Below are 25,487 nucleotides of genomic sequence, written 5' to 3'. Positions count from 1 at the left end.
CGGGCATCGCGGCCGGCAGCGCCCGCCCCGCCGAGCCCCGGGCGCCGTGCGGGGCTGCGGGCACCCGAGCCCGGCCGCGTTTTGAATGAGCGTCCGCGGGAGCGAGCGGGGCCCCGGCCCCGCCGCGGCGCCATTGGCCCGAAGTTCCCTCATGTGATGCGGGGGGCGGTGGGAGCCGCCCGGCCCTGCCCGGCCCTGCCCGGCCGCCCCGCCCCGGCCCCGCCGCGGGGCTCCGCGAGGCACCGGCTGCAGAAGGCAGGTAACGAGAGGATGGTGCCAGGCTCTTTCCGGTGGTGTCCCCCTCTCAGCCTTCTCTTCTCCACACTAACCAGGCCCGGCTCCCGCAGTCTCCCCTCCTCAGAGCGATGCTCCAGACCCCTCTCCGTCGCTCCGGTCGGTGCGGGGCACCCCGAGCGCTGCCCGGGCACTCTGGAGGGAGCAGAGCCCTGCGAATCGGGAAGGGAGGTCTGGCCTCACAAGGGTTTGAACACACCTGAGGCACCTGGTTGAAGTTTGGTCATGGAGGGTTTGTCTCCACACATCCAGGATGTCCTGGCCAGGCAGTGCCCTTTGAACCAGAGAAGCAATGCCATGTCAGACCCTCGGAGGGCACAGAATGCCAAACCCATGCTGTAAATGTACATTTTCCATGTTAGAAACTCTAAACAGGCAGATACACATTGATCTGGGATCACAGCAGCTCCTGTGTGAGTGGTCACCTAAACCCATTATGTGTGTCCAGTGTTAATGTGACTTACAGCCCTGTTAGTAATTAGCACATGCCCTCTCTCCGAAGCCTGACGCACAGTCATGTCCATGTCTGCTGCGTGACTCAATATACTCTGAGGATTTGTGGCACCCTGTGTGCTCAGGGTGTTCTTTCCTTCCAGCTTCGTCTCGGTGGCAAGGCACTGCCAGGCGCAGGTGAGCCCTCACGGACGCCACTCTGGGACACTGACACGCCTCAGCGTGACATTCCTCTCAGTGGGCACCACCATGGGGAAGGGATGAGCTTTGTGCACAGCTGTGATGGCAGGACCCAAGTTTTGTCTTCTGGCTGTTATTACAGCCACACTCCATTTACAGAAATGATCAGAAATGTGAACTGTGTAGAATCCAAAGGGTGGAGGGTTGCATGGGCTCCAGTGGATCTCATCTGGGTTTCCGTAAATTAATTTTTGAGTGATCAGTTGTAACTTTTTGTCATATAAATAACTCCCCAACCGGCAGTTTGAACGTTGTTGGACATCGCCTTTTATGTGGCTTTCACATTAGCAAGAGAGAAAATTCTGGCCACAAGCAGACACGGCACAAGTCCCTGTCTCCATCTCAGGAGCGTAATCACCCCGAGCTTCTTGGCATTTCTGAGTACTTGTAAGTCAGTGGGAGATGGGCAAGAGCCAAAAATCCAGAAACTTATAATTAGGAGAGGGAGAAAAAGCTCCAAGAATTAATATTGGTTCACAGACTGTGACCCTACATGTTCAAGTATTTTGTGGTATTAGCAACTCCTTCTGGCACTGGTGCTGGTGAAAGTTCTGTGGTCAGCCTTCTGTCTTTGCTAAGGTTTTCTGTTTCCAGACAGGCTTTTTTTCTTCCAAGTTAAAATGTTGCATTATATTGCCATTTAAATATTCCCATGTTTATGCTAATCTCTCTTTTATGCAGCATACCTCAATATGGGGTTTGTCTCAGGTATGTTAATACATCAGTTGGTTTCTGTCCAAGATGCTCCTCTAGATACACATCTTGCCTGCAGATGCATGGGTTTAGTTTTTTGTTGGTGATTTTTTTGTGTGGTCTTTGTGCTGATGTTTAGTGCATACTTAGAACGTTTCAAGGCGCTTTTCTTGTCTTACATATCTCTTGATTAAAAAAATATCTGTTGACCTGAATGAATAACCTAGATTTTGTGTGCAAATGCCCTTGGACTGATTGAGCAAGATTCAGGTCTTTGGTTCTCCTAAGCCCAAGGAGGAGGAGATGCCACCCAGTCAGCCTATGCTCATGCTGCCTTTGATGCTAACGCCAGCAAAGCTCAACTCATAAGGGGAAAAACCTAACACAGCCACTACTGGTGAGTCTCTGCATTGATTCTGCAATACTCATTTCAGCTGGGGCGTGCATGAACCTGCCATCGTGCTGAGCTGCTCAGAGTTTCTCCTCATTACCCTCCCATTGCCACAAGAGCATTCCTATAGATGAGGGAGCATATGGACTTCGCTCGGGATAGTTATATTTTAAAATCTGATAGAAAGTACAGGATGAAATAACAAGAATGGTCTTTTAATTCCCATCCTGGGGCTCTCCAGTATCCCGCAGATTACAAAATCCTTTGGGTAGGAGGAAAGAAACATCTCATGGGAATCCTGAGAAAAAGAAGGCAACTGTGATTTAAAAAAGCTTGAAGTGCCAGTCTCTGTTAGATCACAATTGAATGGAGGTGTTTAATATTCCCTGTTCGTGAACTTCTGTGAACTTTTCATAGGTCTGAACTCTCCCAAGGTTAATGGTTTGGATCTGTGTTTGAGAATTGAGTTTGAAGGTTGCTAGACTTAAAAAGCTGTTAACTTTTTAATTTGTTTGTTGGTCAAAGAAAATTCTTTGACTCCATTGGAAGTAAGAAATCTGTACGCCTTTTCTTCTGGACAATAAAACTGGCAAGTATGTGGAATGAAACAGTTACACAGGACATCGTCACGGATTTAGTATAAACAAACCCTGAGTAGCATTACCCCTTCTTGACCGAGCAGTTGGCCAAACCCCATGGTGGGTGTTTGCATCACATGGAGGTACTGAGGAGTTATTCCTTTGATGTGCAAAGCACTCACAGAAAGTCCCATTTCTCTGAACACAGTAGGAGTGAAGCACCAAGACAGCTTCTTGGCTCAGAGCTGCAAGTGTTTTTGCAGGGAACAGGTTTGGATCAGCTTTCTTTCTCAGGCACCAGCTACCAAGATTTCTTTCCTCCTCTTTCTCTCACATGGGTGCACACTTCTGCCTGCACTGCCATTTACTCTGCATGTAAATCCCTCTTCTTCGTTTTTTGAAGAGACCTCAACTGTGGTCCTGCAGGGTGTTCTTTATCAGTTGTTCAGGTGATTTACAGGGAAGGGAGCTATTGTTCCTGTCAGATCATGTCATATTTTTCCAAATCCACCTTCACAACTCAGATAAAGTTGCTGCAGATCCACTGTATGCTTTCAGCTTTCCAAAGGAGACCTGGTCTTGATGCCAAGGAATTTTCCTCCCTTCTTCTAACCATTTTAGGCGCTTTTTTCTGGACAGCAGCGCTGCAAAGATTTTAAATGATAAATAAGATGTGACATAGCAAGAACAACCGGACAGACATCCAGTAATGGCAGACAAAACCTCTGTTACAGGAAAGCACTTCCATATCATCCTTGTGAGAGCTGAGAGATCTGTGCATGCTTTACCATCCTAGGAGATCTGGGTTTGTCATGCAACTTCATCAACATTATTAATACTTACTTGTGCTGGTGCAATTTTTAGAGCAAAGTCTCTGGTGTACTAACCCGCCAGCAGACTTCCTAGAAATGCTGCTGTGGGATGAAATGTGAAGGCAAGAATAGATAAATTAGCTACTGTTGACTGAAATTGTGTGTTGTTACCCTCTGCATTGGGGATTTGAGGAAAACCAAGAAAACTCACTAATAAAATCTTTACTTGAGTCTCTGAAGCCGTCACGTGACGTGAGCTCAGCAGTGACATGTGGAACTCGTGGTTTCAGCCCCCTCAGCTAGCATCGTCCGTGCCCTCTGCGAGCAGAGGGGCTGCTTGGTGAGATGATTATACCAGATTTGTGTTGCTCAAGAACAAACAGAAGCTTAATGTCTCGGCGGTTCGGCACAGGCAATCTGCCCGTCAGGACTGCAGCCTCTTTCATGCATGGCCAGCTCCAAAGGGCTGTGCAGCAGGACTGGGGAATGAGAAATGTCATCTACAATTATGCATATTTTCATCATCTTCTATCATGCAAATCCCCCCCACCCCAAATATGCGGCAAATGTTTTGTTTGCATATGTAGGTCAACCACAAATCTTCCGTGGTCTAACATAAACATGGGCAGCAGGGGTGATGTATATGGATTTAAACCCAGGCTGAAGCATAACTCCACCACGGACATTTTCCAGGAGGAGTTGGTTTATAGATTTATTTTCTTCTGATTTTTCATTTTGCTTTCTTATTGATTTGTGAAAAAGTACAACTGACAGAAGTTGCGTCGTTGCAAAAAGAGCTACTAACTTCAGACACAGATGGATAGTTCTTCATGAGTAACTTTTTTTTAATAATAGCTTGAGGAATGTGTTCTTTTTCAGAACAGTACACTAAAGTATTTCTGCAAATTTGCCTCTGGCAGGGGGCCAGTTTTATATAATATTTTAAAAAGATGGTTTGTTCTTTTTGTAAATTACATGTTACTTGGTTTTTCTTGTCTTGGCTATCCTTGAAAAAGAAAAATGTAGAAAAGAGTGCAGTTACTGTCCTTATGATGCTAGGGAAAAGCGAGACATTTTGATCCCAACTCAGAAACACAAAAGCTTACTAGAAGAATGCAAATTTAATATTAAAGAAAAATGTTACTTAACCTCATAAGCTTGATGTGTTCACATGGCCAACTCATGAATTCCATATACCACGGGTTGGCAGCACAGTTCACCCTCAGTATGAGCTGCTGGGATCAGCACAGTGTCATGATGGGAATCTCACACTTACTGCATCTGTAAAACTGCTTTGTGCCCAGGTTCCAGCTTGGACCTGGCATTTACCTGTGCACACAAACATCAGGTTAACCATGTCATGGTATAATGACCCAGTAAGTGACGATTTAGGGTAAATGAGGGTGAAGTTGTTATTGAGAGATGAGTAAAATACTGTACAATCAGGCAGTATCCTTACCCATTCCTATAAAATTATACCTCTGTTGTATTTGACATCCTGAATTTAATGAGAGTACAGGACATTACAGTTCTCCTGGATGGAATGCACATTCTTGTTCACTTATTATCATGAGACAGTACCAGTTTGTTCTTATCAACAACTCCCTCTGAGCAAGGGTCTCAGGAAACAAGCTTGTGTTTAACAGCACACCATAACTTTAATCTTCCCCTCTCCTCACAGGGGAGAGATGATCTGAAGTTTTCTATTTCTCTCCAGCTGCTAGATCCAGCTTGCAGTATCCAGCGGGATACACTCTCCTGCATTACCTTGTACCTCATTACCACCCAACCTATACTTTACTCTCCACCCTGCAGTACCTGAATGCCACGTACAGCCTGACCCCACGCTGCACACTGCAGCCCATCTCTATTTATCTCAACAGGAAATGAAGGTTTTCTCCACACAGTCCAGGGCAAAGCAGGTATCTGATTTATTACAGCTTCTCGGGCAGAGAAACAACTAGTCCGTTATTAGCCTGTAAGAAATGTGGATATATCATAACTAGATATAAAAATATTTCCCCTTTGCAATCATTTTGTTTGGTATTTCCCATGCTCCAAAGCCTCTTAATGCCTTGGCCCATCTTAACTCTTTCTCTGGCTTTCCTTTAGCACTGCTGACGTTGGTGAGGATAAATCTCTGTGTTAAAAAATGTTCATCTGGGAGCCTGGTAGTAAAATGGGAGACAGTCAGTCAGGTCACCATTTTAAATCACACTCCAACATCTCTGAATTGCTTTTCTTACAACTGAACTTTTTGTGCCTATGTTAAACATAAGCAAAACATTCCTTTTTCTTCATAATTTGTTCCTACCCATGGAAGAGGTCTGGAACTGGATGGTCTTTAATGTCCTTCCCAACCCAAACCACTTTGTGATTCTGTGATCTGGTGGTGGTTGGTGAGGCCAAGGATGTGCTTTGAGTGATGAACACAGAAAAGACACCACCCAGACAGCTCGTCCTGCCAACGTTACTGGTCCCTCTGAGCTCCTGCTGGCACATGGAAACGCTCTGAAGTTTTTAATTAAAAACTGTCACAGCTATAAAAAAAAATAATGCACATCATTTAATAGCAACCTGGGAGGAACCAAGAGCGAGCTACATCGCCTGAGCCTTCCTGGTCACTTCACATTGTAACTCTAGTTAATTAATTAATTAGTTTCTTTGTTGCCTGCAAGGGTAAATGGCAGAAGACAGATCAGGCACTGAAAAAATACGGGTGTAAAAAACTTTTAACGTGTTCTCAATTTCATTGCCCCATAGCTATATCGTGAATGTTGCAGGTGAAGCTCTAGTTTGCTGTTGAAATAAGACAGTGTCTTGGTAATTAAATTTTCTTCTTTATAAACTACAGCTGACTTCTGGAAAAGGGTCCACACGTGCGGAACCACCGTTACTGGGGTGTTGTGTCTGTAAAACACCCGGGTGTGTGTGAGGTGAGAATGCGAGATTAATCCAGCTATTCTTAAAACCTGATTTAGCAGATAAAAGATACATTGGTATTTCCTGGCCTAGGGAGTTCCACAGTCAGGAGCGTGGTCTTGATAAGACCTTTTTATTTTAACTCGCGGCCAACTAAGTCCCAGCTTTTGCAGCATTTATTTAAATTTTACCCTCATTTAAATGGGTTCTTTGCTGCCTTGATATAGGGCAAGACTCTAGCGACCGCTCCTTCACACAGAATCCTGATCATTCCTGCCTTTTTCCCCCCAAAGTCTCGGAATTCCCTGCATCCAGGCTGGATTTCCCAGGGCGCAGCGCCACCGCCTGCCCACTGCCCTGCGCTGCCTTAACTCCCCAAATCTGCTTTTGCTCCCTTTTGAGACGTTCTCAATTTCATTGCAACTATATCGTGAGGGATTCCTATATCATAGAATCACAGAATCCTGGAATGGTGGGAAGGGACTTAAAATAGACGGTACAGTTCCAACCCCTGCCGTGGGCACGGACAACCTTCCAGCTTGCTCAGGTTGATCACAGAGCTGCTGTTAAGGTTATTAATTCCATCATAAACAATGTAAAAGCTGTTTCCGTACTTTCTTGCAGTGCGTTTGAGTCGGGCAGTGTAAGAGTGTTTAAAATCCGGAGATGAGGGGCTGTAGCAGCACTGATTGAGCTGAACCCGAATAGAGCGTGGGAACACCCTTTGTGAGGAGGCAGCACTTTGTAACGGCGGCGGGACCCCCGCCTCACATGACAATCGCTCCACCACACGGTAAGGAGCGGATTCTGTGTCTGAGCCCCCCGGGAAGAGGTTTCGGTGGTGAACAACACGGCGGCCACAGGAGGCCGCACCCACACCCCCCCTGAGGCGGAGCCGCCGTGAGGGGGGAGCTCCGCCCGCTTCCAACATGGCGGCCCCCCCCCGCGCCCTTCGAAATGGCCTCCCCGGGAGCGGTGGGCGGCCCTGCCCCTTTCCAAAATGGCGGAGGCGGCGTCAGCGCGTCACGGCGGCGGGGGGCGGGGCGAGCGGGTCACGTGCCGCGCCGCTGCCATGGCAACGGGCGGGGAGCGGGGGCGGGATGGAGCCGGCCGGGATGGAGCCGGCGGGGATGGGCATGGAACCAGCGGGGATGGAGCCGGAGCCGGCGGGGATGGGGACAGCGGGCACGGGGGTGGAACGGGCGGGGATGGAGACGGCGGGGATGGAGCCGGCTGGGACGGAGCCAGCCCGGGAGGCGGAGGAGCCCCCGGGGTCCCCGGCCTTGCCCGCCGAGCCCCGGCAGGCCGGGCCGCCCGGCGCGGCGGCCCCGGGGGAAGGGGCGCTGCCCGGCGCGAGCGGGCGGGAGCGGGAGCGGGGCCGGCGCGGGGCCGGCGCGGGGCAGGGCCCGGGCGGGCGGGCGGCGCGGGGCAGGGCCCGGCGGGCCCCGGGCCGGCGCGGCGGGGACGAGGGCAGCCGGCGGCCCGGGGTCACAGTGGACAGTTCCAAGGCCAAGACCTCGCTGGAGGCGCTGAAGATCAGCCTGCGGCAGCTCCGCTGGAAGGAGGTGAGCGCCCCGCGGCGGGACCGGCCCTCGGGGGGCTCCCCCTCCTGCCCCTGCTCCGGCCCGGCCTGGCGGCGCTGCTGGGGAGACTCCCCTGCCTCCCCTCGGGGTCTGCCCCGGCAAAGCCTTCCTCCCTCCTCCTCCTCCTCGTCTGCCTCCCTGAGCAGCGCTGAGCTGCTGAACCGGGGGGGCGTCCTGGCTGGGCCACCCCGACCCTGGCGTGATTTCTCACCACATGTCACGCCCGGAGCCGGTTCGATTCATGGTCTCGACCTGCCATCGCCGGGTACACGGGGCAGCACAGGGGGCAGTCAAATGTTGCGCTGACGGAAAGGGCAACAAAGAAACCTGCTCCTAATGTGGAAATGTTTGGCGTGTTGTGTGTGTTCGCATTTCTCCCTGCCACCCTCCCCTGGGGGTTTGGGTACGTGGAATCCCGCTCGTGGCAGCGGCAGGAGCTCTGAGCCGGCAGATCCGCTGCCTGATCCCGCGGCAAAGCCGCTGCCATCATCTCAAAGGCGTGTCAGAGAGCGTGGTGTATGAATGAAATAGTGCTAAGCCACCGAATAAGGCACACATAACAGGCTTTAGCCTGCTAATTTACTTTATGTAGAGGAGCTATGGCTATTTTTTAATCCTGCTGCTTGAGTCATGTGTTTTCTCTGTGCTGTGTGAGCAGTGTCTGCCTGTGCTGAACTGGAGTCATAGCAATAGGGGAGCTGGCACAAAACAGATACTTTGGAACTCCTTGTTTAACTCCTCGAGAGATATTTTAGATATATCTTACTATAGGTGGTAAACTGTTCTCAAACTCTAAAGATTTTCTTTCACTGATAGCTTTACAAATGGCTTTTTAGGAGCTGAGATGGCTTCTAGGAACTTTGTGAGGAAGTTGTGTAAGAAAAAGGGTATTTGTAATGCATTTGGAAGGGGGAAGTTGGAGGGGAAGGGCGGGATAAAACCTGAGGATGATCTGTTCCTCGCGTGCAGAGCTCGCATGGAGCTGTGTGATCTCTGACCTGCACCTGCTCCACAAAGCTGCATTTGGGATCCCACTCACGAGATAATGACACTTCTGTGCACCTGGTGCATTTTAAACAAGGTTTATACAGACTTGGGACAGACAGTATATTCTGTGTTGTTCCTAACTTCAGAGTTAGATGCTACACATGTATTTTCTGGAGAATTCAGTGGCAGTAAATGTTACTGAGTTTATTCATAATGTCCTAAATACCTAATTCCACAAAGACACGTATGCTCCATGCCAGGGAGTGTAATGCTTTCTCCTTCTTTGACTTGTTAAAACTTTGTTTCAAGATTTTTGTTATTTAAATCCAGTGGGAGAATTTCAAAACCTCATTGCAGGAGCGCCCCAGTTCTCAACTTCTGCTTGTACAGCAAAATAGTAACAAACACACCAGAGCCTTGAAATTAAAACCTGTTACATTTACCTCTCTTAGCCCCCAGTGCACCTGTGGAGTGTCTGTCAGCAGCCTTGCTCTGTGTCCTATGCAGGAACATACAGAGCAGGGGGACTTCACACTTAATTTCTTTGTTTTTATGGTTAAGTTTTATGTTCAGGGGGCCCAAAGCTGTTCCAGTGAGTGTTTCTGGATCACTGGTGTCAGTTAGCCCTGCAGACTGTGCTGGGAACGAGCCACACTTAGTGGTAATTTGGTCTTTATAGCTTCCAGAGACTTCAGTGTTTTGCATGTGTCTTGCACTTGGCCTTCTGTCCTACTAATTGACTTGTTTTACAGGCTCTTGTTCCTCTCATGAATCTCTGCATTGCAATAATCAGCTTTTTCCTTCCTGCTCTGCATCCCCCATCAGCAATCGCTGCTGCCTTTGCTTCATCTCTCTGTTTTCTGTCTCACTCAATATCCTTTCTCCTCCATCTCCTTCTTCAGTCAATATTTTTCATTTAGTCTGTTGCTTCCTCTTCTGGCCACTTTGTATCTTAATAAAGAAGAGGCCTAATATGGAATTTTGTGGTGCTTGACTGCACCATCTGGGTGGCTGATAACTCATTCCTTAAGACAAGTCACTCTCAGGTCTTCCTGTATATTTGCAGCTTACAAATAGGTTAATAATATGAATGTGATGTTTCCTTTTGTCAAAAAGGATACAAGAAAATATGTGTCAAATCATGTTTCCCCTGCCTTTTTTCCCACCCCATCCTGAAGGTGGAAAGAGGAATGAACCAGTATTAGCTCTGACTCTGAACTAGTGCTGGTTACTTTGTGGAAAACACAAAGGTGAAATTCTTCTAGGATGGGAGCAAGACAAACTCCTGCCTCCCAGCTGGCAGACTTCAGTAGACACAGGCAGTCAGTCAGCAAGATCTGGTCTGGATCTGAAGAGAAAAATAAACAAAATTAAGAAGAGAAGTCCAAGGAAAACTTTATTCAGGCTGAATTTAATTTTGAAAGCTGTCCCTTTCAGATGTTTAGAGAAATAGCAGTAAGATATTTGTTCAAACCACTGTCACCGACGGGCAGAGCCTCGGAGCTGGTTGCACTGTTACAGCAGGACCAGCAGAGGGAACACGGATGTTGCTTGTAGGACCCGCACAGATATGCAAAAAAAGTCTTGGAAGCAGTAATGAAATGCAGAGATTTTAAATACTGATGTTTCAGTGGCTGCTATTCTGCTGTCATTCCTTGTATAATACTTTTCAAGTGATCCTTCTTCTCCTTTTCCACTTCTCTTACATTTTTTCCCATTGCTGGTTCTGTTTTGTTTCTGTTTCCTCTGTTTGCTGCTGGATGTGTTGGCTGGAACATTTTATTGGGCAGGAGACAGTATAATGTCCTTTTTAAAGTGGCTCTTTTTCATTCATAGCTTTTTCTCTCTAATGTACAGTGTTTTATGGTGTCATGTATCCTTTTTTTTAGGTTTTTTTTTTTTTTTTTTTTAAGTTGTGCATTCCAAAACCTCTGTGCTGTAGTTTCCATGACTTGCTGGAAGAACTTGGTTTCAGTCACAGTCTGTTCCCTGCAATGTGCTCCATTTGCAGAAGTAAGACACAAATGCACCGTGTGATTACAGAATTGGCCACATGGTAGTAGTTCATTAGTGAACTGACATATGGTAAATGCCATAATAAGACACAGAAAAATTAAGAATACTCTGAACATGGCTGATATTGGTGATAGTTTATTCTGTGGCACTGATACATGAGGAAGGAGCAAAGGACTCCAAGACAGAGCAAGTTGGTCATTGAGATTCTGCTACCAGAAGCAAAAGACAGGAAAAAAACCCAACTTTCTTCTTTCAGCTGTGGGAATTTGGAGTGAATTAAATTATCAACTGTGATAGGCCTGTCTGGGGTGGACCTTTTAAAAAGCATTGCAGAATTTCCATGTGTCAGTGGAGCAATTCCCATCGCTACATCGGACCATCTGATCGGGCGTGACAGATTCTTTAAATGAACATGATATGCCAAATGAAATAATGGGCACAAATTGAGCTTGCATCTCGGGTTTGTTCATCACTTAATAAATTATTTCTTCGGCAAGCTTTCAATTACCAGGAAAATGGAAGAAGCAGATGTCTCAGGCATCAAATATCCCAGCGTCGAGCGTTCCATTTGTCTCGCTGTTCCGTGGCTGCGTGGAGGCAAAGGGATAGCTGGAAATTTTATGCTGGGAAGGGCTGACTAGAAGACAAGTCATTTAACTTGTCATTAAACATGATGGAACAGGCTGATGTGACCCGTGAGACAGTTTAAATTATTGGCTTCTAATCCAAAGGTAGAAGCGACCTGCCTCACAGATTTGACTGTGATGGATTGTTAATGGTGTCAAAGTTGTGGAAACAGTGCCATTCTCTTTATGACTTGTTTGTTTTGTTCAGACAAATGTTCTCCAAATGTGAATAAAAAAAGATTTTAAAAAAGGATGGCTCCAGTCACCTTTACAACCTCTGTCCCCCTGTGGGTGGGACCATCTTGGCTTTGGCATAGGATAGTGAGGCTATTCCAGTTGCCACAGGGGAGGTGAAGATAGGAGGTTTTGTATCCATCTTTCTTTTTAGCCATTGCCTGCACCAGGAGCTGGAAATGTAGTGAAAACTCCTCTTCTACCACAGGAACATTAATTTACATCTGCCAGTCACTGCCAGAGGGGCCAAATAATCGAACTTGTTGGCTCCTCTCCAAACACTGCTCTTATGTAATAGTGTAGTGCAGAACAGATAGAATCCTCCCCAGCTCGTTCAGAGGAGTTTGATGCCATTGTTGGATAAATCCAGATAATCTTGGTTCCTCAGGACGTTGCCATGCTGAGTTGCTGACGTGGGGCTGCAGCACTGCCACGTTCCTGTCCAGAGCTGCTCCCTCCTCATCTGCTCTGAAATGATTTCTGTGCAGTGTTTGTAGAGTGCTTTGATATCCTCCTTAGATGAAAGGTGTTATATAAATGCAAATTTCGTTCCTTTCATTTCAATTTCATTTAATAAATAAATATATTGTTCGGGTTTTAGTGGGAAGGGCGCTCTCAGACCGAAGGCTGCATCTGTATTCTGGAGGTACCTGTGGGGAGAGGTTAAGGCCACTGATTGTCTTTCAGAGCCCAACAGAATTAATTTTCACTTGTACAAAACCAGATTTTGCAGGCTGAATAATAATGAAATAAGTGCAGAATCCACTGACTCTGTTAAATTGGGTTTCTCATCCCTGCAAGTAAGGAAACAGAGAAAGGATGCATTCCTCAATTAGCATTTTAAATTAATTTTTGAAGGCTATTTACAGAGGAAGCTGAAATTTTAATTAAAGTAGCAAATAAAGTAATGCACTCAAAAGCTTTATGAGATTCTTTTTTTCTGTCATACTGGAAAAAAAATAATCCAGTGCTTAAAGAAATGTTTTAAAGCAAGAAAAATTGCATTTGGAGTAAGGAACAAGACGTTTCTGCAAAATACTGCGGTTCTTTCAAAGAGTAAACGGTACTGGGGGATGAGAGTGGTAGATATTTAATGCAAATGTGCCCTAAAAATGCTAAATATAACTTATTTATTTGAAAAAGATATAGCCTAGTCATAGAAGTGATTCCTGTGAATATATTCCATATGGTAGTTAAATGGCATCTACATGGAGCTGCAGATAAAAAGGGATTTTTTTGGATTGATAAATGGGACTGTGTCTGAGAGAACAAGCGTGAAAAAGAAGAGAACCTTCTTTACACAAAACTAATTGGGGTTTTTTAAACCACTTTACTACTATTAGAAACTTGCTCTCAGTAATTGGCAGCGCTGCTTCTGAGCTCTTCAGACTGCTTAGAAAAAGGTTGGTCTTTTTGATAATAGAAAACAAACTATACAGTTTTCCAATTTCCAGTGAAATCTTGTGTGAATTGGAAAAGAAACTGGAACACTTAATAGTGTTGAAATAATTGCCTTAGTTCTTAATAGTTGAAATATATATGCTCAACAAATGATTAATGCAACTGCAAGCTTTTATTTTAATTACAGGCTATTAGTACCAGAAAGGAATTAATACTGTATAAATTAATACTTATAACTGAATATACATAAATGAATAATGCAATTATTTCACTTAAATATCTTGCTTTGAGTATCCATTTCACATTTATTGCAGCTTGGACACCAATGTAAATGGGCTTACTCAGAAAGTGCTTTGCAGTTTTAACTTACTGTAAATTTAGAGCAATATTCCTCCCTGTAGGTGTTCCCTGCAATAAAGTACTAAAGAACAGAACTGTTTTGTGCTCATGTGAGGCTGGGAGCTCGTGGAGATGCCACGTGGTTGGGGGTGAAGGGCCTGTGGGTGTGGGTGCAGTCTGGGAAAGGGATGTGGAGAGGGGAGCACAGACTAGGCATTAAATGGTGAGTTTTGTAAGAATAGGAGTTGATTCAGTAAGTGCCAGCAGTGACAACTCCTCCATGGCCTCTAGTGCTTGTGTCCCTTGGTGGTTGCTTGTCATCCCTTAAACTGAGAGGGAAAAAAATCCAGCCCCCAAAAAACCCCAACCCCAAAGTCAGTGTTTGCTTCCCAGCTCTGGCACTTGCTATTGCTGTGCCTTCAGGTGCCAGAATTAAGTCCTTCTTAGTGGAATTTTATTCCCTGTAATGGTATTTTAAATTATAAATGAGCTGTGCCTCGGATGTAGTTCATTAGATGGGGTTTCCCAGAACAGCTCGTGCCTCTCAGTCATTTGGGTTTGGTTTCTAAAACCTCTCCTGGTTTGTTAACTTAAGAGCCTCAAACTGATCCAAGTATTCTTAGTTTTGTAACCCAAATACAGAGCTTGTTTTCTTTTGACAATCAGAAGACTATTCTTGAGTGGTTCATGCTCACTGTGAGTGTTTAGAAAAGAAAGGAATGAATGGGTATTCCCATCTTGCTTCAAAACTTGTCTCTTGTCTTCCAGTTTCCTTTTGGCCGCCGCTTGCCCTGCGATATCTACTGGCATGGGGTGTCGTTTCATGACAATAATATCTTCTCAGGTCAAGTCAACAAGTTTCCAGGTACTTGACTGCTGTTTCTGGTTTAAACAAATGCTTTAAAAACGTGAATATTGACCTATATCTGTGTTTTACTGTTTTTAATGAGAATTATCTGCTTAATCAGCTGATAGTATTTTTAGCATGTTACTGGGCTTGGTAGGTGATTTCTGCTTAGGGGGTAAGGATATGAGAATGGGTCTCTTGAACAGTTTCTGAACTGAAGTTTGTTTTGGAGAGAAGAATACTTCAAACACGTGAATTTAGGAAATATTAGAGTGTCAGGCTATAATTTAAGTGAAGTGTGCAATTACTGTCTGTTATCTGGTGCTGATAACAGTGCTGTATCTTTGGATTTGGTTTTGATTCAAAGTGGAAAGAATCTGTTTTGTTTCCTATTCTGGCTTATCTTGGGGAGAAGCTCGAAGCAGAATTCCTTAAATGGTTTTTTTAATATTGAAGAGTTCATGTCAGTCCTCATCTTATGATGACTCTTCTACTTTTTTAAGCTCCTTTTTTTCCCATTTAATCCCTGTTGAGATCTCTCTAAATAAGAGCTAAGAGCTTAAGTATTGACTTATCTAAGCCCTTTACTTCAGATTTATTGCTGCTGTTAGTATGCTGTGAGCATAAGAACCTCAGATATCGAACTCCAGGCTTTATTTTACCTTGGCTTTCTCCTGCCTCAGGGAAGTTCCCACTCAGGTGTAGGATGCTGTTGTTTTGTGGTGGTTTCAGTCAGTGTTAAATGAATGTTACCTTTCTGTATTCTGGCTTCTACCTGCTTAACAAGTGGCTGCACAGGAGTCAAACCAGAGCCCTTCAGAACCAGACCTGGTTTCCAGGACTGTTGTGCTAACTTGATGCTGGGTTTTACTGGAAGCTTTTCCATAAAAATAACACCTTAGTCCTGTTCCCAATGGATACAGGATTTCAATAAATTTAAATAAATAATAATTCAAAATATATATGTGAGTTTGTTTTGCTGTTCATAAAATAACCTGTTCTTTGTGATGCAGTTACTTAAATGACTGCAAAGTAAACACAAAGTGGTTGATTATATTCAAATGGCATTTTTACACATTCCTGGAACAAGAGGCAATAAAAATAATTTTGGATTATGGCAAAGACAACAGTTAATATTTGAGTGAAGTTTTCTGTCTTTGAGCTGTATTTTTGATAATTAATTTTTTTCTACTATGCTACAGTAACACATACGATGGGAAATGTGGCAGGGGAACGCTACAACTATTTTGTCAGATTTTAAATTTTAAAAGGTATTCAGCTTTATTGGCAGCAGTGACCAGAATGCCTTCCCAGCAGGGTGGGTAATGATTAGCCATTTACTTCTAGGATGAGACTCGAGAGTGGATTTTTTGTCACTTCTAGACACTGTTCTTTTCCCAGGCATGATGGAGACAGTACGGAAAATCACCCTGAGTCGGGCCATGAGAACAATGCAGGACCTGTTTCCTCTTGAGTATAACTTCTACCCTCGGTCCTGGATTCTGCCAGAAGAACTTCCCCTCTTTGTGGCTGAGGTAGATTACTTTTACTCTCAGAATAGTACAACTTGTTGAATATTGTATCCATGTAATTCTTTAGTCTTCTACTGAGTTATTTAAAATCACACTAAGGGGCTGTGAATGACATCTTTTCCAGTTTGTCTGGGATCAGTCATAGTCTGGACGAACTGCTTTTGTTTGTTATGTTCTGGAATAAGCTTCAAAACAGTTCTGTTTCTCTGCCATTCCAGAAAAGAGGTCTGAAAGTTGAACCTGGTAGAGCCATAAGCCCTTTCCCTGCACATTCTACTGGCCTGAGAGTGTTCCAGAGCAGTGTGGGGAGTGGGGTGCTTCACCAGCTTCACTGGCACTGGACTCTTTTTAGTCCATTTGGCCTGTTGTATCAAAATCCTTCAGAAGAGCATTTTGTACTGTGCCTTGTTAAATACACTCACATCTTCTCCTGTCAGACTGTTGCTGTATTTAACTATTCAGAATGTAATTAAATACCATTCTTTTTCAGCTTTTTGGAGGAAAAAAAAAGCAATGCTGTGTGTTGGTGTTTTGTTCTGTTATTACAAATATTTTTAAAATCTTGTGTGTGTTTGTTTAACCCTGTCTGACTCGCCCAGTGTCTTCTTGCATCCCACAGTGTGCTTTGCTTGGAAAAGTGAGGAGAAAAAGGTCTGGGCTTTAACAGACTCCTGTACTCTGTGTTACCTTTTAGATAATTACCATATCCACAATCCAATTGAATTCATTAACATATTTTTATTTTTTTTAATTATTTTTTTTTAAATTATATTTATTCTTTTTATTCTTTTTAACACACTCCTCAAGCGTGCTGGGTCACTGCTAGGAACAGTAAAAATGAACAAAATCCCGACAGCACTTCAGCCTTACTGATGTACAAACTGTAGGACCAAGTTTAGCTACGACGGGTCGACCAGTGCAAATAACTCGGAAGTAAACTTTGAGAAGGGTGCAGTGGGGGTGTGCTGGGGAGGTTTTTGGGAGGTGCAAGGCACTGCTGACCCGGGCTGGGCCAGGAGGGGCTGAGCTGCAGGCGCCACGCTCAGCCCCGTGCGCTGGCAGCAGGTGGCACTGCGAATAAACACTGCTCTGCTCCAGCACTCACTGCCGGGAAAACGAGCCGGGTTTTCTTCCAAGAGTAACAGATGTCCAGTAACACACTCCTAGGAGTTTCCTTTGCATATGTTCTTCCATCTGTGTTGGAGAAAAGCATAGTTCTTGTTATCAAACATTATATTTTATGTTGTAAGAGTTTATGTTCTACTTAACACAGTTCGGAGTGTAACCCCTCCAGAACAAGGAAAAATACAAACCCAAACATTCCAAATCCACTGTGAACCATAAAAGGTTCAGAACACTTTTCACTTGCAGTTTTGTGAGTTCTCAGTAGGAGTTCTCCAGTCTTTTCTGTTGCTTATTTGTTCATATGTGATGGTGTTTGCTTTGCAACTGAGGGACCCTAAAGCTGCCAAGAACGTCAGCTCTCCGAGACTGCACTTCAGCTTGTTCCCGGACAAGAGGAGTTCAGCACTGGTGGTGTCTGCACATTACACGCGTCCCTGGAGGAGCTGGAATACGCTGGAATATGAATTATCAAAGATCACAAATCATGTGTCAGTGTAGCTGTAGGTCACACATGAAAAGATGGTTTGGTGCTGTTTGTAATGTAAGATTTTGTTGCAAAGGGCTGGACTGAAAATGAACACCTGTGAGATTTTGCCTGTAATAGAAACGATTATTGAAAGAAGAAACTCCTTGAGAATTTAAGTCTTGCTGCCTCCCCAGATGCACTGCAACATTTCAAAATGATTTCTCTCTCAAATATTCTTATTGTGCCTCGCTTTGGTAGTCATGATTGTGAACTTTTTCATACACAGGCATCAGTAATGAAATCAAATGTTTTCAGCTTTTCCCACTTTCCCCTATGCCTAGATTCAGGTAGAAAACACTACAGGCAATATTAATCTTCTGTGCTGTGAAAGCCAGTAGTTGGTGAGAAAACTGCACTCTTGAGTTTGTGGTGGATGAGCTTCAGATTGGAAATACCAGCAAAAAGGGAGTTCCCTTTGTGTCATTTGTATTGAAATGATGATGGGTATTTTCAACAAGGGCTTAAAAGTCCATTTTACTAAGTAAATATGTATTTAGCTATTTTCAGTATTCACCAATTTTTAACTTTATAAAACATTTTCTACTGACATGTCACTTTAACAGAAGATGAGTTACAGATAAGCAAATCTCAGGTGCTGCAGTAGTTGCTCCTTCACTAGCAGAGAAGAATCTGTTGGAACGTGTGTGCTAAGAACTTACTTCTAATAAACCCTGAATTCGAGTTTCTGAAAAGTAACTAGCTTGGGATTCAAACCAGGACCTTGATTGTTCTCATACTTCCTTCTTTGTGTTGTCTGTGAGGATGATGAATAGACCAGTATGATTAATTTTTAATAAGAATCTGATTTGGACAGTCTAATTTCTAGCATAGCTTATTTTTGGTGGTTTAATTAGGTTTTCAGCTTTTGGATACCTCTTAGGCATAGACATGAATATTCTGGTCTTTGTGCTGTCAAATCTTATAGCCCACTATATGCATTTTTCCCAGAACACTATATTCATTCAGCCTGTGTTTCCTTATGAAAGGCAAACCCACAGATTTTCCCCAAACTCTCCTCTTGCTGTTGACTGTAAATGGTTAATGTGTTTTTTAAAGATAATTTCCTTCTGTCAAGCAAAGGACACAGAAATATCTCATTTCACATGAACTAATTTTCCTACATGAGTGAATTTTCTGAGTCTGGACAAGCCTCCTCATAATGAGAATTTGAAAGAATGTAGTTGAGGGGATTGTGGAGAATTTGAAGACGACTGTTGGGAATTTCCTTGAAGATCAAGAAACCATCTGTTTTCTTCAAGACAGTCAATCTGCTGAAAAACAGACTGACTCTGGATTACTATTCCCCCTTTCCACACCAGCCTATCTTCATCTGCCACATGTAGGTTTTGATGGACAAGAAAGCCTCAATAATGTCCAGGCCGTCTAGTCCATCAAAAATGAACTAGAAAGAGATGGAGAAAATTATTTGCTTTTTATTTTAGGAGTAGAGTTAAGCATGAGATCTCTGAGACCAGTGGCTGTTACAATGCAGTGTTTTTGAAAAGCAGGTTGCTGTTGCATCTTTAGCAATAGTCCCTGGAAAGCATCATCTCCTTTGGAAAGGTGTTGCTGGAGCGGAGCAGGAGTAGCCTGAGGGGTGAACAGCAGACGTGGGCCTGGGAGGCAGAATGTGCCACCTGGTTTCATAAAGGTTCTGTGTAACTTTCTGCCCTGGTAGACCACGATTGACCCTTCACACATCCAACTAGAGTCATATCAGGGTATGTTTGGTCATGGAGGGTTCAGATTAACCAGATCTGTCTCTGCGATGCTGAGTTTAACAACGGTGAACCAGAGAACTCCTCTGCTCTGCAGAGTAATGTCACATCAGGGGAAGATTATTCTATAGTGGTAAAAAGACTAGGGCATAAATCCTGCTTTCCTTCTTTGCACATCTAGGCCTGCTGATCTACTTGGACTTATTTATCCATGTGCCATTTATGTAAGCTTGACCTCCAACTGAGGCATTTTATCCCTCAAAGTGACCTATTTTGGAGAAGGATCTTTCACTGAGTCAGTGTGACACCTGTCCACGAGAAAAATCCTAGTCTGGATAATGGATCTTGAGTTTCTCCTGCAGGAGTGTGACTCTCAATGAAATAAATAACTGGATAAGGTGGAGCCAGAAGTCCTTCAGACCTTGGGAATGTCACTGCTGGCAGAGCTGGGCCTCTCATGGGGGTTGGCGGCTTAATGTCACAGCAGAGAAAATCACAATGATCTGACCATGCTCAGCCTTTTTCTGTGGGCTGATTTTTTCCTCTCACTCTGCAGGCCTGATGGTGGCAACTGATTGTTTTTTCTTTGTTAGCTTGGGTCCTCAGGCTTCTAAAAGTCAATCTCCAGTTTTTGCTGGCAAACCGCAGGGCAAAAACCAGATCTCCGCCTCGGTTCAGCACGTGCCTGGCTGGAGGGAGAGAGTAGCAGCTGCAGGTCTGGTGCCCTGAAATGTGTGGATGCAAGAAAAGAATGATCTGTGCTGTGACATCCCTCCCTCTTGAAAGGACGAGGTTTTAAGTGCTTTATTCTTCTGAATCCCACGAGTAGCTGATAAACCCGTAACCTGCATCCTGTGTTTTCTTTAACTGCTTTCTTTGTTAGGGCTCCCCTTGCTTTCTCAACTTCACCTCTGCTAATTGAGGCATCTCCATCTCTGCAGTTTTGACTTTTGCTATACAAGTAATAAATTAAAGTTTATTTAGGCAGTGGGAAATACGCATGTAACAAGAAAAATCTGATACTCAGCAGATGTGTCAGTGACCTGGTTATATCTGTACATGGCTCAACATTCCCAGTTTTACTAACACTGGGCATCTGATTGTGAAAAATATTCACAGTAGGGGAAAAAGATATTGTCAGTGCCAAATTTTTCCTTTATTTTTCCTTCTTCTGATACTGTTTGAATTCATACCTGAATAAAAAAGGCATCTTTCCTTGTGTTGATGATTATCTTCGTCAGTTATTGTTCAAAATGTAGCACAAAAGTTTAACTTTGCAGTTTCATATACTACTAAGGTGGATCTCCCGAGATACACCACATTTCCTTCTGCAAATTGGTGCAGAACATTAAAAAGAAGTTCTTGAAATCATCTATACAATGGCTTGTTAAATAAAATGACTTTTTATCTGTACTAGTAATTCCCAACTCATGCTTTTTTGTTTCTCCTTGTGCTTCTCAGCACAGTTTATCTCTGCCCTTTTTGCATGGTGTTTACTACTCTGGGGTGTGATCATGCTGTTTCTATTTATTTTTGTTTACTGGCTTTCACAGTGTCAGCCCTTCTTCCCCCCTCGATCAGTGCCTTTCAGTGCAATACTTTTCCTTCCAGGTCCGGGTGATGAAGGACAGTGATCCGTCCTGGAAGCCCACTTTTATTGTGAAGCCTGATGGAGGCTGCCAGGGGGATGGAATCTACCTCATTAAGGACCCGAGTGACATCAGGCTGACGGGAAGCATCCAGAGCCGGCCAGCCGTGGTCCAGGAATATATTTGCAAACCACTGCTCGTGGACAAACTGAAATTTGATATTCGTCTTTATGTCTTGCTGAAATCCTTAGAACCCTTGGAGATTTATATAGCCAAAGATGGACTTTCTAGGTTTTGTACGGAGCCCTATCAAGAACCCACTTTAAAAAATTTGCACCAGGTTTTTATGCACTTAACCAACTATTCACTAAATATCCATAGTGAGAATTTCATCCATTCTGACAGTGTAAACACTGGCAGCAAGAGGACTTTTTCAAGCATTCTGTGCAGACTGTCTTCCAGAGGAGCTGATGTCAAAAAGCTCTGGTCAGATATAATTTCACTGGTGATTAAAACTATTATTGCACTGACTCCAGAACTGAAAGTTTACTATCAGTCTGACATCCCGTCAGGAAAGCCTGGGCCAACTTGCTTCCAGGTAGGTTGGAATTTCTGCCAGAAATGCAGTCATTTCTGTGCATGGATTAATTTTGTGGATGTTTAATGCCTTTTCCAAAATGTTTCTTTAGTGATGTTGCTGATCACTGGTTGGGTGTCTGTGTGCACACACTGGGCAGCATTGTGGGAGATCAGAGCTTACGTTCTCCTCACCCAAGTCAAACGTCAGTCTCCTGACCTGTGTTACCATCAGCCCTAAACATATATGGAGGATTTTCAGTGGGTGTAATTTGCCACTAACATTATTCATTCCAATTTCCATCTTCTGCATGTTAGAATTGAAGATTTGCAGCTTCCTAAAGCATCTGTAATCATGGCAATTTGAAGATCCACTTGTCACGGGAGCCAAGATTCCGTGTTGGCAGATGCAGTATTTAGGGATGGGGGTGGTGTGAAAGGAGCCATTAGTATCCAAGACAAATGGCTTCTGTAATTATTCAGCAGTATATAGAGTTTCTTAGTTGTTTATCTCCTGCCCCTCAAGTGTTTCTTCCTCAGTGTTGCCATATGGACGACCATTGCATTCTCTAGGAGAACACTGGGAATAGAACTGAAGTAACATATTGCTTGTTATGCACAGATTTTAGGGTTTGACATTCTCCTGATGAAAAACTTGAAGCCCATGTTACTAGAAGTAAATGCAAACCCCAGCATGAGAATAGAACATGAGCAAGAGGTAAGACTTCTCAATGTGATGGTGATATTGGAATGAAACTGCTTAGGTTGGGTTTTCTGGGCTTTTTTTCCATGTTTGAAAGATGAAAGCTGTCTGCTAATATGAAACCTCCAAGGTTCTCTGTAATTTTCTGCTTTGAAATCATTGCTAATCTTATACACTGCAAATATGACTTATTGGAATAGTGAAAGCTCTCCATCATCTTTGTCATAAATGCATTTATTCATCATCCCCTGCAGTTGCTAATTGTGTTTAGGGGATTGGTAATAGTCTTTTTCATGTTTGTATACATGATATAAACAGTAACATTGGCAACAATTTTTTTTTAATATTTCAATTTTCTAGAGAAATTTGCCCCAATTTGCTGTAACATCATCCTGGAAACCTGACAGTGTTTGTGTATCCTTGAAGAAGTGTTTTGTAATCCATCACTGCATATTTCAAATATAGATGATGGGCGTGAAGTTTGAGCAATAATGTAAGCAAATAATCCTTGGTTCTGTAGTGAATAATTGTTATCCCTTTGTGATGTAAAGCTTTCTCCTGGAGTGTTTGAGAATGTCCCAAGCCCTGTTGATGAAGAAGTGAAAGTTGCTGTCATCAGAGACACTCTGCGCCTGGTGGACCCCCAGAAAAAAAAGAGGAAAGATGCCCAGTAAGTGTGTTTGATTTTCTGTGGGGTTAGCATCTGTACCTTGCAGTAAGTATAACAGTGAAATATTTTTTCCCAGTTGTATTAGTTTATCCAGGACACTGAGTTCCCACCTTGGCACTGCCCACGTGCTGCTTTCCTGCAGGAATGGTGGAAGTTTGGGAGGAGCTGAGGCTTTAGCTGAAGGAACTGAAAAGTTCCACAAGCTGATAGGAAATCAGGATTTATCAATTCCCCTGGAGTATCTTACCCTTAACTGGTGCAAACAGTTTAGTAAGTCAGATTTATTTATTTGTACTTGAGGCCTCTTTTTTTTATTCAAAACAGTCACGTGCTGTAAGTTTGTTTATTAATTTGCTTGAAAGTCACAAATTACTCTGAATGAATTGCCCCATTGGAGCTGAAAAGTATTAATATTGTATTTAGAAATTGCTTCCTTGATCTGTGATAATAAACATAGTTAAATCTGTGATCTAGAAATGAGAGGAGCTGCCTGAAGCAGCTTGCACAGGAATGCCAGTGGTGGGATAAGGCTGAGAGAAATCATATCTTCTTTTTTGATAAACCACCTTATTTGAAACAGTTTCTTGAAGACATGAAAGGGAGATTTTTTTATTATTTTTTCCCCAGAAATTCTTGCTCACAGGCCTGCCTCCATACTAGAATATCTGCTTTGTTCTTCTCTCGGCACTTAGTGTGACCCTGAAATATGTTATTCACATTCTATAATGATTTCAAGTGCAGATTTGCCATCCTTTTGTAGACTGAGTTCCACGAACAGGACATGACTGACACTACCTACAAGTTCTGTAATATTATTGTAATATTATTATAAGATCAAACTCTTCCTTCAAAGGCAGTGCCACACATAGAGGTTGCTGTGGTCAGTGTACAGAACGTTTTGCAAAGCAATTTATAGCCTGTACTTAACCTCCACCCTTAAGATTACTTCAGTGCATGGAGCTGAAAAAGATCATTTTTTAACCTGTAATTATGTAACTAGTCGTGTCTTTTTTTTCTGCTGCAGTTATGTCAGGCATTCATTAACTACATATTAGATATGGAAAAAAAGGCAAATGATAATTACAAATAAATTGCTGGAGGATGCCAGTGTGTGTGGAAGGCTCATTCAACTGAGGATTCTTCTCTGATACATTTGGAGTGCTAAATAATTTATAACAGGATTAGCTGGGGATGAGATAAACCATTGGCTCTTCACAGCAAGAATTCAGCAGTGACGCAGCTTTTTTTCCTGGATAATCTGGTTAACAGAGCATCTTGTTGATGAATATTTCTGTGTCTTCACCATAAATCAACCCTATTTCTTGCTGCAAAGGGCAATACCCTGGTAATTTTTTTGTGTGGATATGCAGGAACTTGAGTGACAACTGGCCACCCTTCAGCTGAGATTTACTCCCTCTGCTTCCAGGTTGAACTGGGGATGGTGTGTGGAGCTTCTCCAGTAAAATTTGGCCTATTGTTAGAAAAAACCCTGAAAGAATTCCTGTTCTAACATCAGCAAAGATTGTAGACTCAAAGATTGTAGACTTTTGATGCTAATTAAGTAATGGACATTAATCTCAGTAAAGTTTTAGCAATATGTGTAACACAGAGTTTGAACACACAGGGGAAATACTGAAAAGTCTGAGCTGCATCTCAGGTAAATATTCTGCTGTGGAGATGGATTTGATTTCCTTCTAATTATCTCCCAGATTAAAATAAATGAAGCATCTAAATGAAAGTGAGTTTTAGAAGTCATCCTGAAGTACTTCATTATCAGGAAAGATTAATAGCTCAGAATTTTTTTTTAGTTTAATTTTTCCTCATCTTCATGGAGTTTTGATATGTTTTTTCCTCCTTCTTTCCATGTGATGTATAATATTGAAAGTTAAGTTGACTAAAATCAGTTTATCATTCCATACATACCTATTAATTTTTCCGACACAACTCCAGTCTTTACGTGCACTGATCACTAATAATTATCTTGGCACTGCCAATAATTAGTGATTGAAAATCTGCAGTTCCAATCAATGTACTTAAATATACATGGTGGCTGTTCCACAGTAGAACTGATCTTTTCTTAGTTTTAAGAATTTGTCCTGGCCACTGAAGTACTGAGGTGTGTGGGCCATATTTTGTGCCTACAGCAGTTCTAAACAGAACTTTTAATTCATGCTGAGAAGGGTTTTTTTAATTTAATAGAGGAAATATCTTCTGTTGTAGAGTTTAGGGAAGGTTTTCTGTGGTTCTGTAAGGCGAAGAGCATAAGGAATTAAAACAGAATAAAAAGTGACGCTGTTCTCAAGCCATGCTGTGACCCAGAGGGTGAGTGGTGCCTGGCTCTTTGAAAGCCTTTCTGAAACTTAGGCAGCTGATCAACTACATATTCTATGGTTTGTTTTACATTTTTGCTCTTCTTCACAATATTCTTTTTCATTTGGAATTTTGCAGGAGTCCAAATGTAGACCTTCTTTCTGCCCTAGCATGGGTTCCTAGACTGGTACTGTTTTCCTTAGGCCTCCTTAATGTGGAACTCAAGTTTCACTCATCATTAAGGAAGTAAAACATTTAATGAAATAATAAGGTACTAACTCTTTGCCTTTGTTTGTGTGGCAGTGCTGTTCTCGTGGATTTT

The 25,487-nt window shown here is 43.3% G+C and overlaps 1 protein-coding gene across 1 annotated transcript in view; it reads left to right on the top strand.

Annotated features, from left to right (window-relative positions):
• The first annotated feature begins 7,479 nt into the window (after nucleotides 1-7,479).
• The window catches only part of TTLL11 (tubulin tyrosine ligase like 11), a 36,203-nt gene continuing 18,195 nt past the window's right edge, over nucleotides 7,480-25,487 (top strand). Inside the window, 6 exon segments of the mRNA XM_017810374.1 lie at nucleotides 7,480-7,948; nucleotides 14,338-14,434; nucleotides 15,818-15,951; nucleotides 20,929-21,504; nucleotides 22,105-22,200; nucleotides 22,737-22,855. Of these exon segments, the coding sequence (XP_017665863.1) occupies nucleotides 7,484-7,948; nucleotides 14,338-14,434; nucleotides 15,818-15,951; nucleotides 20,929-21,504; nucleotides 22,105-22,200; nucleotides 22,737-22,855 (1,487 nt within the window). The 5' untranslated portion in view covers nucleotides 7,480-7,483.

Source organism: Lepidothrix coronata, unplaced genomic scaffold (genome assembly GCF_001604755.1).
Source record: "Lepidothrix coronata isolate B3197 unplaced genomic scaffold, Lepidothrix_coronata-1.0 Scaffold28, whole genome shotgun sequence".
In the NCBI taxonomy this organism is placed as follows: Eukaryota; Metazoa; Chordata; class Aves; order Passeriformes; family Pipridae; genus Lepidothrix; species Lepidothrix coronata.
This window is presented reverse-complemented; position numbering and strand designations above follow the sequence as displayed.